Source organism: Carettochelys insculpta, chromosome 1 (assembly GCF_033958435.1).
Source record: "Carettochelys insculpta isolate YL-2023 chromosome 1, ASM3395843v1, whole genome shotgun sequence".
Taxonomy (NCBI): Eukaryota; Metazoa; Chordata; order Testudines; family Carettochelyidae; genus Carettochelys; species Carettochelys insculpta.
The window spans coordinates 231,001,719-231,017,174 of record NC_134137.1 but is presented as its reverse complement, the minus strand read 5'-3'; the positions used below and the strand labels follow the sequence as shown (position 1 = coordinate 231,017,174).

At 54.8% G+C, this 15,456-nt stretch overlaps 1 protein-coding gene across 5 annotated transcripts; it reads left to right on the top strand.

Moving 5' to 3' along the window:
• The first annotated feature begins 898 nt into the window (after positions 1 to 898).
• IFFO1 (intermediate filament family orphan 1) lies at positions 899 to 15,181 on the top strand. 5 transcript variants are annotated; one of them, XM_075001344.1, is made up of 9 exons: positions 899 to 1,858; positions 9,175 to 9,235; positions 9,320 to 9,415; positions 10,544 to 10,684; positions 11,543 to 11,727; positions 12,031 to 12,151; positions 13,087 to 13,182; positions 13,427 to 13,557; positions 13,979 to 14,430. In XM_075001344.1, exons 1-9 carry the CDS (start codon positions 1,116 to 1,118, stop codon positions 14,067 to 14,069), a joined length of 1,665 nt encoding a protein of 554 aa, XP_074857445.1. In that variant the 5' UTR covers positions 899 to 1,115; the 3' UTR covers positions 14,070 to 14,430. The 5 variants fall into 5 exon arrangements, with proteins under 5 accessions (XP_074857445.1, XP_074857437.1, XP_074857464.1 ...); XM_075001336.1 differs by lacking the exon at positions 13,979 to 14,430 and adding an exon at positions 14,441 to 15,181 and having other exon boundaries at positions 903 to 1,858; positions 13,090 to 13,182; XM_075001363.1 differs by lacking the exon at positions 13,979 to 14,430 and adding an exon at positions 14,441 to 15,181 and having other exon boundaries at positions 904 to 1,858; positions 11,567 to 11,727; positions 13,090 to 13,182.
• Positions 15,182 to 15,456: the final 275 nt, after the last annotated feature.

Genomic DNA, 15,456 nt, shown 5'->3' with positions numbered 1-15,456 from the left:
TCATTTGCAAAAATGTTGGCTTTTGAATTGTGCAGCCTTTAAGCACTGTGAAAAATTATCAACATTAGTGGGCACTTCTGACCTTAACCTCTCAGGCTCCTGTTTGTCCAACAGGGGATAAAATCCCTTCAGCTCACAGCAGTGCTGTAACGTTGGTGAAGTTTTTGCATACTATAGCCATAAGAGCTGCCGAAAAGTCCCTGAGGAAATAACAAGAAGTCTTGCGGCACCTTATAGACTAACCGAGATTTTGGAGCTTATGCTCCAAAATCTCGGTTAGTCTATAAGGTGCCGCAAGACTTCTTGTTGCTTTTGAAGCTACAGACTAACTCGCCTCCCTCTCTGATACACGAGGAAAACACTCGTCCTCGGGGCGGTGTCTGAGCAGGATGCAGTGAAGGAAGACGGGGCTTGTGCGGTAGCAGGGAGTAAAGAAGGAATAGTGGTTCAGTTCATGAGCACCACTCCTGGTGTCTCTGTGTGACAGGGGGGTCTGCGGGCGAAGAACGCGCGCGGCCCCGTTCCCGAAGCCTGGATCCCCACTTCGCAGCTGGGGAAACCGAGCTGACCCAGACAAAGGGGCGCTCCCAAGCTCCCCCAGCAATGCAGCGGCAGAGCCGGACGTAGCCGCCGCGGCCTCGCTCCTCCCAGGGCCGGTCTGTTAAGGGCGGGGGATAGGGCCGAGGAGCGGCAGCGGGTCACTGCACAGGCGAGCGGCGCCGGGCGGAATCGCGCCGGGGGGGCGGGACCGGCTGCGGCCGCGCGGGCGGGTGAGGAAGGGGACGAGGCTCCCCCGCATGGCGGGGCGGGCGTCGGAAGGCGCAAGTCGGCTCGCGGCTGCCCCCTGCCGGCCTCGCGGCGCAGGCGGACCCGGCTCAGAGGCCGGCGGGGCTGCGCGGGGTGGAGCCAGCGGCGGCGACGGACTCCGCCCCCGGCCCTCGCCTGGCGGAGCATCTCCTCGCCCCGCCGGCCGCAGCCCGCCCGCGCCTGCTGCATCCCCCCCGCTCCGGTGCGGCGGCAGCCGCCCGGCCCCTCCTTCTCGCGCTCCCCGCCGCCGGCCGGGCCCTGATTGGCCCCTGGCCCCGCTCCGCGCCCGGCTCCGGCCCGCCGCGGCCATGAACCCGCTCTTCGGGCCCAACCTCTTCCTCCTGCAGCAGGAGCAGCAGGGCCTGGCCGAGCCCGAGCCGCCGCCGCCGCCGCTGCCCTCGGCGCCGCTGGGCGACTTCTTCGGCGGCGAGCTGGGCCCCGCGCCGGCAGCGCCCCCCTTCCCCGCGCCCCCGGCCGCCATGGCCCTGCGCAACGACCTGGGCTCCAACATCAGCGTGCTGAAGACCCTCAACCTGCGGTTCCGCTGCTTCCTGGCCAAGGTGCACGAGCTGGAGCGCAGGAACCGCCAGCTGGAGAAGCAGCTGCAGCAGGCGCTGGAGGAGGGGGGAAGCCGGCAGCGGGGGGTGCAGCGCCGGGATCAGGCGGTGCAGACCAGTTTCGTCAGCCCCATTCGCCCCCTGGGGCTCGCCCTGGGCAGCCCCCGGCCGGCGGGGCTGTGCGTCCCCTCCCGGGGGTTGGGCTCTCCCAGCTGCCACCCCGGGGGGCCCTTCGCACCCTCCTGCCAGGCGCCCCCCTTGTCTGGCAGCGCCTTTTCCTCCTCCTCCCGCTTCATGCCTGGCACCATCTGGTCCTTCTCGCAAGCGCGTCGCCTGGGCCCGGGCCCGGAGACCACCCTGCTCCAGGGGCCGGGGGTCTCGTGGGTTCACCCCGACGGGGTTGGCGTGCAGATCGACACCATCACCCCCGAGATCCGGGCCCTCTACAACGTCTTGGCCAAGGTGAAGCGGGAGCGTGACGAGTACAAACGCAGGTGAGAAAGGAGCAGGGGGAATCCAGCCCAGGGGGGAGAAAGGGGGCAGTGGGCTAGTGGCCTGGCAGCCCCAGGCCAACTGGGAGACATGGAAGTGCCCCTGAGGGCAGGGAGCTGGGCAGCAGAGGTATGAATACAGCAATAGGTAGAGAGGACAGTGGTGAACGGGGGGGGCCACTAGCGCAGGTGAGAGAGCAGAGGCAGTGACATGGGGGCAAAGGGACATGGGTGCATGTAGATTAGATTCCGAGTACTCAAAATCACTAGTCTGGCCCCAGAGTTCATGAGATCAAGAAACAAATCACAGAAATGTTAAAAATGATACGTGCCGGTCTCGCTTTGTTTACCTTCTGGCTTTTGAGCAGTCATGGTGCATTAAGGTGACATTTTTCATCTTTTAAATGCACCAGGGAGGGGCTGAAAGTTTTTTTTTTTTTTTTTTTTTTGGTTAATCAAAGTTGAGATTCTGCTGAATTAACGTGACTCCAGCAGTGGGGGGCTGTCAGAAAATGAGTTAGCAATGAGTGAGATGATACGGCACATAAGGAGATTGGGCTTGCAAGGGAAATGAGCAGGGAGGTGAGTTGAGTGGGAGTCAGGGAGAAGATGCAGTTTGAAAGTCAGGATAAAGAGAGAGACTCCAAGACTGGCTGTGCTAATACAGTATCAAAGAGGAAGGGACATAAAAAATCCGTTGTAGAACAATCTGTTGGCCACCTAACCCAATTTCTCCTCGTCCTTCCTCTCTGAACCTCACACAAAGCATAGCCTATAGCCTGTAGCCTATGTAGTGCTAGTAATCCCAGCACCAACTGTTTCAGGGGTAGGAACTCCTGCTGAGGCAGTGATGGGATAACCTGTCCCAAGGAAAGTTTCCCCTGAATCCCCATGAGCTAGCAGTTGGCTTGTGCTCAAAGTTCTTGTGCAGCCTTTTAATATCATTGGGAAGTTCTTGTTTTACAGTAGTTAAGTGGCACACTTCAGTTTAAAACTTCACTTTAAATTTAAGTTTTAAACTGCTCTGAAGCCCACATATAACAAGATCAGACTGAAAACAAGTAAGTCTCAATTCAGGGTGTGAAGTAGAGCTGGGTGCAGATCTGAGGTAACTTGGCTAAAGGACCCAGGGACGGTAATCTTTCTCCTCTTCCCCCACAGTCAAGTGACGTGATTTTGTTTGTTTTTGGTTTAATTGTTTGCGATGCTTTTGGGGGATTCTTTAATTGAAAGGGGAAAACTATGGCCCTATTTACATAAAACACAGAGTTCTGAGCTGCCCGTGTTAAACCCTGGTTCTTAAGTGCCAAGAGTTAAGTAACATATACGGAGATACACATCTCATAGAGCTGGAAGGGACCTTAGAAAGTCATGGAGTCCGGTCCCTTGCCTTCTTGGCAGGACCAAACTCTTTTTTAAGCCCAGTTCCCTAAATGGCCCCTTATACGGTTGAACTCACAACACTGAATTTAGCAAACCACTTACTCAAACCACTGAGCTATACCTCCCTGCCACTCTCCCAATAATATAATAAAAAGAAAACCTGATTATTTATTGTCTTTGTGCAGCAAGATACTGAAATGCTGTGACTCTGACCTATGTACGGAACAAGAGGGAACTGTTTATGAAATACCTGATAGTTGGAGGAAAACAAACCAAGCAGTCCTGTAGCACCTTAAAGACTAAACTATTATTTATTAGGTAATGAGCTTTTGTGGGAAAGACCCACTTCAAATTCTGGAACAGAACTGAGAGGGAACTCAAGGAAAGTGTCACTAAACTAGGAAATGGATGCTTGGGAGTTCGTCTCTTATGGACTGCCAGTATTACTTTTCTGTGCACTTGGTGCCTATTGTTGTTAAGAAGCGCAGGCTTAAAGCTATTTCCCAGGGGCAGGCAGCCGCCTTTGTACAGACCAGGTAACAGAGCTACAGTCACACTGGCTGGAATGTCAGTGTAATGGCTACAGTTGTGAAAGATGCACAAACTATAAGAAGAAACGCAATGGTCTTATGGTCATGTTAAGGCAATGGAGAGTCGGACCCAGAGAACTGGCTTCTGTTCTTGAAGTCTTTCCACAGACTGGTTATGTGGTGGTTAGCAGTCACTTGCACCGTACATCTGGAGCGGGTCATCTTTCTGAGGTGTTTTTGGTTCTTAGCCCACCCCTGAAGCCCGAAGAAGGAATCAGGAGACCTCGTGTTTAGTACTGAGCTTTGCTACAGATTTCCTGAGTTCCTTAGCCAAGTCACTTAAACCCAAATTCTGAAACGTATTTAAGGGCCTAAATCCCAGTGATTTCAGTGGGAGTTAGGGGTATCAATACCATTGAGGGTCTAAGTTTTGAGCTGTGTGGCTCTTCAGATGTGTGACCAGCCTGTTTCGGCTTGTTCGCAGTTCAAGCTCATTTTAGCTGGTTTGATGCTAAAGAGCTTCAGAGGCTTTGGAGGAGTCCCACGTTCACCCAAGCCCTGGGAGGGGCAATGTGTAACAGGATCCCTGGAACAGTTTTCCGAGTGGGGGTGCTGAGAGCTGTTGAACCCAACTGGAAACCCTGTATATGTTGGAAACCACTTCACGGCACTCCTAGTTGCGTCACCTACGCTGTATAGGCGATTCTGTAGGTATGTTGGGAGGAGACAGGTTAGAGACGCTGCAGGCGTGGGGACCAGTGGCATGCTTGATGTAATATATTTTTACGTAGTTTTCCTGGACTAGCAGGAATGGGAGAAAGAGGAGCCTCACGACCCCCTTCCCTGCATGAGTAACCTTCTGAGATGTGCAGCTGCAGCAGTGAACCTCCTGTGGTCCTGACTGGAAGCAGGGGGATGTTGTGGGGGTTCTGCTTTTCCCATTCCCTTCTCCCACACCAAGGGGAAAGACTTCCTGCCCTGGGATTCCCCATTTCCCAATCTGGGGACGGGGGTCAGGCAGCAGAGACCCTTCCTGCTACATGGGCATCAACCAGACTTTAGAAATTCTTCCCCCACCCCTCTCGCACACACTGCACAGTTGTTAGCTGTTCACTCATTTTCTCAAGGCACCTCCATTACCTGCTTCTTCCCTCTCACTGGCCTTCTGACCCTGCTGGAGGCTAGGAGGAGACGGGAGCTAATGCCTGAGGAATGCCAAGGTGTGCCCAAGACCATATCCCCATTCCCTGCTGTAAAATTTCTCTTCAGCCATGGCTTCTCGCTTTTCTCAAAACCAGGGGAAGTTGGTATGCACAGTGGCATTCAGGCTGTAGGTGATCAGCATGGCCTTGGGCCCCTCATGTTCTTCATTAAGAGTCGAATTCCCTAAATTTCAGTGCTGCAGAACCGGGGAATTCCTTGTTCCCATTGCCATCCCAATAAGGATAGAGCTATGGTTGTGGTTCATAGGAAAAGGTGTTGCTAATTTAGTATTTCCTGGGTTGTGAATAGTTTTAAGTTTTGGGAATGAAACCGTTGAATTCGGGAAGGGCATGGGGCAGTGCTGAGTATCTGCGCCTTGGCTAAAGAAGCCCCAAACAGTGCTGAGCTACGACCAGTGCGATGAGGAGAGTTTCTTCTCAAATGTGCAGAGCTGTGAAGCAGGGCACAGTTTTCAGGGGATTGGGCATATGGGCAGGAAGTGCATCAACAAGAAATTGGGTGGGTGGTACCCACGCTTGCAGTGGATAAAATTCAATGATGGGTCAGTGATATTAGGGGGGCAAAAAATGCGTGCAGACCTCCAAGGGTCATGCAGCTGGGAGCCCAGTCACATCCCTTTCTCCCAAGTGCATATATATGTTCCCAGACAAACTATGGTAAGATGTTGTTGAGGTGGAGAGTCCACATAATTAATTTAAGATAAACTAAATCACAGAGATGACATGATTATCCCCAAGCTTTGTATTACAAACCCAGGAAACCCACACTTTCACAGACTTAGAAGTGTCATGTATACATGTTAATGTTGGAAGTACATAGTTCAAAACACCCAAACAAACTTAACTTTTCCCACTAATGACACCACAAAATATGGTGATAAAAAGGCACTTAGGTAGTGGAAATTTGAAAGACAGGTTACATTTTTATTTCCATATTGCTGTCCTCATAGGCCGTGTCTACACTAGCCCCAGACTTCGAAATGGCCATGCAAATGGCCATTTCGCAGTTTACTAATGAAGCGCTGAAATGCATATTCAGCGCTTCGTTAGCATGCGGGCGGCTGCGGCACTTCGAAATTGACGCGCCTCGCCACCGCGTGGCTCGTCCTGAGGGGGCTCCTTTTCGAAAGGACCCCGCCTACTTCGAAGTCCCCTTATTCCCATCTGCTCATAGGAATAAGGGGACTTCGAAGTAGGCGGGGTCCTTTCGAAAAGGAGCCCTGTGGGGACGAGCCGCGTGGCGGCGAGGCGCGTCAATTTCGAAGTGCTGCAGCTGCCCGCATGCTAATGGAGCGCTGAATATGCATTTCAGCGCTTCATTAGTAAACTTCAAAATGGCCATTTGCGTGGCCATTTCGAAGTTTGGGGCTAGTGTAGACACGGCCATAGTGTGATGAGACTGGGAGGGCTAAAGGGGCTGGGTATTGTCCTTAGCCTGGGAAGGGGTGGTTGGAAATGCTGACCTTAGTGTTGCCTGGTCTGTATGGGGCTGAGGGTCTCCCAGGCCTTCTGTCTTCCTGGGTCTGGACTGGAAATTCTATAGATCTGAAGAAGTGGGTCTGCCCCACGGAAGCTCATCACCGAGTAAATCATTTTGTTAGTCTTGAAAGTGCTACGTGACTGCTGGTTTGTTTTGCTAGAATACAGGCTAACCCGGCTCCCTCTCTGTTACTATTCCTCCCCTCATGGTTTCTGGTGTTCTGGCAGGTTACTGGGCTACGGCAGTGCTGGAGTGAGGTGTGTGTGTACTTAAACTGCATACAAGGGAAAGGCCTTGGTGCCCCAGGGGGAATTTGTTGGAGGTGGGGGTGAGCAGAGGTCACACCAGGAGCATCCGGGATGCTGGCTGGAGCCTCTTGGCTCGTTGGGACTGCGTGGGGGAAGTGGCTCAGGGAGGTTATTATTAGGAATGGTGCATTGCAGATAGGAATGATCGCGTAGCTGAGAGGAGGAGAGAGTGTGAGCATGCCGGGGAAAGAGTAAGCAGGATGGTGGAGGATGGAGAGGGCACACAGGATTATTGCTTTTGCCAATTATCATCGTCATCTTCTGAGCCAGTGTTGCAATCTCGCTCTGTTCTACATGAGCACCTAGCCCATTTTCCATAAGGGTTCAGGGGAATCGCTGCTTAAAAACAGTTCCAGTAATGGGTCACTTTCCTAGTACAGACAGGGCTGAGGAAGCAGGGAGCGATGGCAAGACAGCCAGAGATCACGGCAAACCAGCTCTGGAGGGAGAAGGAGGAGGAAGAGGGATTGAAATTATATCAGGGAACGCATTTTTCTACTCAGAAGTGAAAATCTAGCTTGATCAGTTCCCATGTAAGATACGTCCTGCCTGTGTCTTTTTCTGCTCCCCTCTTTCCTGTGCTCCCCATCACAATAAGAGGAGCCCTAGTGGCGTCTTATCCCGCTGATGGAGGATGGGCTGTCTGTTTAGGAGAGCGATCTGGGGTTATTTAAAACAGGCCTGCATGCAGCCTTAGGGCTGGGCATTTTCTAACAGTGAGCAGTATTGCCAACTTGAAGTGCTCCAAAGCTATGAGTCAGGCGCCAGCCACAGGAGATTGGCTTAGAAATCATGAGGTAATAAAAATGGGATTCTGTTTATTTGCTGTCTGGTTTCTGAGCTTTTAGGATTCATATTTGCCAAACTTTTCTGCCCAGCCATGAGCACTAGAAATGTACTTTGCTGACAGTGAAAGCTGAGATTCTCCTGTCATCCTACAGCTCTAGGGATTGAGGCTTTAAGAAGAACACCAGAGATTGCAAGAATCATGATAAAATTGTGAGAGTTGGCACTTCAGTTGAGTGTCCTTCCCAATGAGAAAATTCCACTCCCCCGGAGTAGCTGGAAGTGGAATACCAACAGCCTAGGGCTGCTCTTTTCAACACAATAGAGTAGGGGCCAATAAAGTACGCGGGTCCCAATTAAGCTAGGGATGTCAAATTCTGTTTTACTGGTTAAACGTTAGGTTTAACCCATTAACCGATTAAACAGGGAGAGGCAGCTGGGGAGGCTGCGTGCAGGGGCTGTTCTGGCCATGCTGGAGCACCTCCCCCTCCCACTCACGATGGCCTCATGGAGCTGGGGGGCTGATGAACAGTAACCGGTAAGCCTCATCTATTTAGGGTGAGGTTATTGGTTAACTGGCTACGTGTTAACATCCCTAATGTGAGCTTTGCATGTAGGGAGGCAGTTAATTAGCCCAGCAGAATAGAGCCAAGCATGGATCGACGTATTGCAATACGACACACAAATGGACCCCACGATGCAGTGTAGCGCGCTGCTCGGTGAGGAAATGCAGCTTAGAGTATTGTGCTGTGACGGGCTACAACCCAACCGTCCTAAAACCGCTGGTCACCATGCAGTAGTTGCAGCATGGCCAGCATGCTGCAGAGTAGGACAGCGTAATGTCGCATTCTTTGGCAATGCAATTCAGCCTAAGTATAGAACAACCTGTCGAAATCCAGCACGGCCAGGCCAGGTGCAGTGTAACCTGTGAATAAGTAATGCAAACTAGCTGAAAACAGCCCGGTTCAGTGCTCCTCAGCACGCTGTGCAGGACGGGGGATTACAGCACAGCCTGTGACGCCACACGGCTTAGACCGTCACCACCCATTCCAGCCTCGGGTAGAGGAGCCTTTCCAGAGCTTCGCTCTCCCACACAGCAGATCAACACAAAGCACAGGACAGGTTGTTGCAGCCCCTCAGTGCCCAGTACAGGCCAACAGCTGCTGCTGCCAGTATAGCAGAACCCCGGCGGGAGGCCGCGTTTCCGAGTGGGCACAGTGGGGGAGGGGGAGGGCAATGAGCTACCTCTGCCAGTTGAGCTAATCTGGGCCTGGGGGGGGAGCGTGTTTCAGCTGCTCCATGTAGTTTGCGGTGGGTGCCCTGAGGTCCCTGCACAGGCAGCTGGTGAATTCTGAGCGAGACCAGTGGAGCCTGTGGGAGGCGTGACATGGCTCCAACAGCTGTAGCTGTCTGGGAAGGCAGGGCAGCAAATTCCAGAGCAAATTCTCTCCTCTGCTGCCAACACCCCGTGCATGGCTGGAGTGGGTCCCCAGCGCCGCGGGTCAGTGGTGAGGAAGGCAGCCTGCAGCTGCCAGCCTTGTCCTGCCCAGCAGAGGGCGCTGGGGCTGGGGGGGGGTGCAGGGTGTAATTGGCACGTTTGTCTCGCTAGGTGGGAAGAGGAGTATACTGTGCGTGTTCAGCTGCAGGACCAAGTGACTGAGCTGCATGAGGTGAGGGACCCATCCACCCTGCCCCGGGCCTCCGCCTCATTTCCCTGGCGCTGACTCCAGCGTTTCCCTTTCTCCCCTGCGCAGGAGGCCCAGGAGGCTGAGGCGTGCCAGGAGGAGCTGGCCCTGAAGGTGGAGCAGCTGAAGGCAGAGCTGGTCGTCTTCAAGGGACTCATGAGCAATGTGAGTTCCCCTGCCCACCCCACACACGCCCTCAGCCAGCGGCCAGGACGCTGTGACCCCGTCCCAGGGCTCGGCGAACTGCCGTGCGTTTCCTTGTGGGAATGTCCGCAGGGTGACGCGGCATTGCCCACCTGAGTGCACAGGGGAAGGCCTCCAGCGTGAGCTCCCTCGGCATTGCCGGGACAGTGCTTGGCCTGGGCGTAAAGCAGGGCAGGAACCTTTGCCAGGTCAGGGGCCACTAGCCTGTAGACAGATCAGACGGGAGGCACAGAAGAGAGAACTGACGGATGTGGCCCCTGACTGTAGGAGGGTCTGGGCGGTCGGGAGGGTGCGGGACTGGGCTAGTGCTGAGTAACCTGGGCAGGAAGGAGTACAGGAGTGGCTGCAGGTGAGGAATCTGGGTGGGAGGGGGTGCAGGAGGGTTTGGGGCATGGGGTTGGGAAGGGTCAGGGTGAGGGGTCTGGGAGGAAGGGGGTAGGAGCAGGGTGTGGGTGGGGAGTCAGGGTAGGAGGGAGGGTGCAGGAAGGGAGTGCGGAGAGGTGACACAGGAGCAGTTGAGGGGTGCAGAGTCTGGGCGACTGGGGTGCACTTACCTGTCCTCCCCTGGGTCTGCATGGCTGTGCACCCCCCTCTCCTGCTGCTCTGATTGGCTGGAATTTCCAGCCAATCGCAGCAATGGTATGAAGCCTTGGGGCAGCGCTGCTGCGGCTGCTGTTGTTTCCCCTCCCCTTCCCTCGGCTGGAGGCACAGCAGCGGGTGGCAGCAGTGTCTGGAGCTGCTGCCTGGCCCCCAGCAGAGCCCACAGTCTGGATCTGGCCCCAGCTTACCTGATACAGCCCACAAGGCTTGGGGCTCTGCACTCCCAGCACCGCCACAGGCTGGAGGCCATGGAGGGGAGCCCTGAGCCTTGGGACCTGGATCCAGACACGCTGCCGGGCCGTGGCTTCCCCACCCCAGTATAACGCCTCCGGTGTGATGCTCTCCCTCACACAAGGGCTCTTGCTGTGCCTGTGCAAATTCCATGTCCAGGGTCTGCGCCAGAGCCAGGCTTCCGTATGCTTCGTCTGACTGTCCTTTTTCCTTCCTCCCCCTGCCACCGTGTGCTGGGCTGGATCTCAACGGGGTCAGAACCTCACAGAGCTGGATACCAAGATCCAAGAGAAGGCCATGAAAGTGGACATGGATATCTGCCGGCGCATTGACATCACAGCCAAGCTGTGCGATGTGGCACAGCAGCGTAACTGCGAGGACATGATCAAAATGTTTCAGGTGAGATGCACTTGTTGCTGTCCAAGGTGAAGCAGCTACCGCTGGGGGGAAGGAGCTTCTAGCCGAGGGGAGAAACCACAGCACCTGTCCGCCTCTTGCAGAGGGGCTCAGGCACCGTGAGCCTTGTTCCGGGAGTTCACCTACTGGGCTTCGTGCACTGGGGAGGGGAGCAGCAGGCAGAGAGACCAGGGGAGGAGGCTGACAGCTTCAGACATTACTCGAGGCGTGGGGAGCACTCGCCCCACTCCGTATACGGAGACATTGGGCTGTGGGACTCCTGAGTAATAGGGGAGCAGCTGCAGAAGAGGGGGACATGGTGCGAAGTGTCTGTCTCTAACCCCTTCTCTCTCCACCCCTCCCTTCTCTCTGTCTCTGCCTTTCTCTCTGTCCCTGTCCCTCTCTCGCTCTCTCTCTATCCCTGTCTCACTCGCTCTCCCTGCCCCCTACAGAAGCAGCTGGTTAGTTTCATTCAGTTAAGAATATGTACGGGTTAGACACTTTCTGTAAGGTTTGACTGTAAATACTGGTCTCTTTCACACAGACTCTTTCTTCTTCCTCTTTCTGCCTTTCTGTTTCCCTCTGTCTGCGGGGGGAGGTTTGAGTTCTTTATTAAACCACCTTCTCACCAGGTTCACAGATTTCATCTTCAGTTGCATAGTTTTTAATTTTAAAATATTCTAAAGTCACATTTTAGCCATTGCACCATCTTTAACCTGATCATAATGAGCCCCTCTCTCCCACTCTCTCTTCTTCCTTTTCTCTTTCTTACTCTCCCTCCCACTCCCTGTGCCATTCCTTTCCCGTCATCTCCTCTCAACAACCCGCCCCTGGACCTCGGACCCGGCCTCGTTTCTGTAGTCTCTGCACTTGTCTCCCATTAAGGTCCCAGCCACGGCGGGGCGGAAGCGGGAGCGGAAGCTCGTCTGTGACGAGGACAGCTCTCTGTCTGAGAGCGATGCTTCCAAGAAGCCCGACGAGGAGGAAGATGAAGAGACCACGGCCATGAGCATCAACGAGGAGATGCAGAGGATGTTGAACCAGCTGTGAGTGCAGCCCAGGTCTGACTTCTGCCCTGCGCCTGATGGGACAGCCTGAGACTGGCCCCACTATGAGTTCTGTCACAGCCAGCGCTGCTGCCCTGTTCCCTACAGCTCTTCCTGCTATTGGTGTCACGGAAAGCTTCCCCCACAGTCAGTGGCCCTTCTGCATTCATTGCAGCACCTTCCTGCAGGGAAAGGCCAAGACTGGGAGTTCCCCCATGATTAACATTCAGGCCTCACCCTTTGTAGCTGTCTGTGCTGGGAGAGTTCCCCTCTCGTGCTGACATGCGCTTTCCTTGTGCCCAGGAGGGAGTATGATTTTGAGGATGACTGTGACAGTCTCACGTGGGAGGAGACGGAAGAAACGCTGCTGCTATGGGAGGATTTCTCTGGATATGCCATTGCAGCTGCGGAGGCGCAGGGGGAGGTAACGGTAGCTTCATGTTCCAGTCATAGCCCATTTCCAGCTGCCCTTCTCTCTCACTGGTACAGCATGGGACCCTCATTCCTGTGTATGCTGATTCCTACCCTAATACCTGTTTCTAGTGGATTGGAAAGTTCCCTGCTGTCATGCAGACACGAGTGTCATCCAGGAAGTTCTAATTCAAACAAGCAATATTCACAACCCCCCGGCTACGTCCTATGTGGCCTTCCCCCTTCCAGTTAGAGGCACCCTCCTGCCTATGTAAAGTGCACCCACATCTCCCTTTCAAACTGACCTACAAGTCTCTTGTCTGTTGTGCCGCCAAACCCAGCAAGCAGAGACGAGTCTGACCTAGCTGAGAAGGTAACATCTGCTGCCGCTCTAGTCTCCAGCGAACCCTCGTTCTCTTGCTTAAACCAGTCAATGAGACTATCACGGTTCAGCCCCGGGGGTGTGAAGGAAGCCCGTTCTGCACTGCTTAAGATGAGGTCCACAAGTCCAACGGGCCGAGGCCCCTACATAACCAGTGCTCCATCTGCTGACCTTGACCCTGGTGGGTTGAATGTTTTGAGATCTCAGGGGAGCTGTCGTCTCTCTTCCACAATCCTCAGTGTCTCTGGGCAATGCCTTGAGCTGTCTGCCCCATCCCCTGCTGCTAGATGGGGGAGCTCTGGCTGATCGGGTGTCTGTAGGTGTAGCTGCACAAGCAGATACGGAGTGGAGGAAGCATGTGGTCAGGCTGTAGATGTGGTCTGTTAAATGGGATTTGCATGAGCTGGGAACACACCCACCTCTAATCCTGTGTCTCTGTCTTTGTTCCCTGCCCTGTCTTCACTCTCTCTGTTGCTGTGGGTCCTTCTCTGATGTCTCTCTCTGGGCTTTCTGACGTCCGGTGGCTGCCCTGTCTCCAAACCACGTGCACCCCGTTTCTCTCGCAGCAGCAGGATGACTGTCTGGAGAAGGTGATTAAGGACACAGAGTCACTCTTCAAGAGCCGCGAGAAGGAATATCAGGAAACCATCGACCAAATTGAGGTGGGAGAAGGACACCGTGGGAGGGAACGATGGGGGTTGGGTAAGGAGATGGGAGATAGAGGGATAGTTGGTGACCCCCGAAGGGATGAGGGGGTTGGTAATTGTAGCTGTCACACTGGGACTGGCCAGTGCAGCTGAGCAGTGTCTCCTGGTCGGAGGAGAGGGGAGCAGAGGAAGCATCCCCCTGGGGCATGGGTATTGTCACACCACCCTGTTCCGCTCCCCGTTGCTCCCTCTTGTGCAGCTGGAGCTTGCAACTGCAAAGAACGACATGAATCGGCACCTGCACGAGTACATGGAAATGTGCAGCATGAAGCGTGGGCTGGACGTGCAGATGGAGACCTGCCGCCGGCTCATCACCCAGTCTGGAGACAGGTGAGGGCCAGGATTCCTGGGTTCCAGGGCCGGCTCTGGGGGGTGGTTCTGGTGCTGCAGTTCATCCCTGCAGCATGTGAATGTCTTCCAGGTCAAGCATCACACCTGCCGGTTTGTTACGTTGTTTGTTCACACCCCCCCTCCCAGGGAGAGAAGCGTGCACAGAGCAGCGCTTTGGTTGGGCGGGGGACGTTGTGTTGAATGTACACGTTGCTCTGTGTCTTACGCTAGGCCAGGCAAAGTCACAGAAACGCGTCTTGCGCTTGGAGCAGAAGGGGGTGAGGTTTGTTCCATCTCCCACGCAGACCAGGGGCTCTGACTCCTCCCAGTGGTGGGAGAGCAGTGGGCGCTAGGGCATTGGCAGGTGGGGGCAGCCACAGCTGGATGGGCCTCTGAATGATCGGCTGTAACCGCCTTGCAGACTCCTCGCAGGAGTTGAACTTGGTGCCATGTGCCTATGGAAGATGAATCCTGCTCAGGTGTCAGCTTTGACAGGTGATGTCACTGTCTAAAGAGAACCTGGAACAGAGCCCCACTGATCGGCTGGGACGTGCTGCTGCTGTGTGGGAGTATGAAGTCAGTGCAGCCCAGGGCTGGGCCCTGATGGAATGTGCTCACGCTCATTTCCCTCCGCCATACCCTACTCTGCCAAAGCAAAGCCCCTCTTCCTTGTCCCCAGCACTTACTTCCCTGCCCCCCGAGTGGTGCCCGATTGTACCCACCTAAAGCCACATGTTCATTTCCCACTGTTGGCTGCAGCCCTTCCAGCACCTGAGGAGTCCGTCTGGCCCTACAGCACCCCAGGGGTACCAGTTCTGCTAGCTCTGCCCCCGTCCCAGCCAGCCCGGTGCCCACGTGACCCCTGCCCTTTGTTCTCTTTCAGAAAGTCTCCTGCTTTCACACCTCTCTCAAACAATGAACCAACCCTGAATGAGGAAACCGAGGAGCCCAATCACGACCTCCCAAGCGATGCCTCTATCAGATAATTCGGGAGGGCCTGCCCCCTCCTGGCAAGGCAGAGAGCAGGGGTGTCTGAGCTGTGGCTGAGAGACAGGGAGTCACCATCAGAGCTCTCGTCCAATCTTGCCTCCCTCGGGGCGGGGGTGGGGAAGTAACTGAAAAGGACACGTTGTAAATGAGACCAGTTAGCTAGAGCTGAGGACCCACATACACGGTCCCCCTCCCACTCCCCACCTCTGTGTTCCCTTCCCCCACTTGGATCTTACTGGGGTTCAGACGGGGAGGAGCCCACCTTACTACAGCGTCCCCTGGGACCTATCTGCTGGGGACTCCCCAGCTCCACTGCCTCCGTCCTCTGTCCTGGTATACTTGACCTGTCTCCCTCTACCCCCCTCGTGCTGCTCAGAAGTAGAACAGGAGCTGTGCCCCTCTCAAACATTGGTGCCAACCGGACTGAATGCCAGGCTGCCCCTGTGCTTAGTGAACTCTCGTGGTCCCTGCACCACGGCGCACAAGGTACTGGGAGCCTCTTCTCGGGGACAGGAAAGGGCCATTGGCTCCTGCCCCCTTCTATGCACTTTGCTTTGCTGCGCATCTGTGATGTGTTGTGTGTATGTGTTTGCGATGGAAATGAGGAGTCATTAAATGGGACAATAATCCCCTTTTCTACAGCTGTGTGGGGCTTTATTTAGCTGGCCAGGCAGCTGCAGGGCACCCCTGAGAGGAAGGTTCCTGCCGGCAGCCCAGATCGGGCAGTGACTGGGTGCTGCTGCAGGTTCTGCTGGAATCTGGGGGGGGGTTAATGAGGTGTCTACCCCTCAGTCTGGGGTGTCTCTACACTGGGGAATAAAGTTGAAAGTCGACTTTGTAACACTAGATTTTATAAAGTCGAAGTTGTGTCCGCACCTGCTCACGAAGTCGACTTGGCGTGTCCCTGCT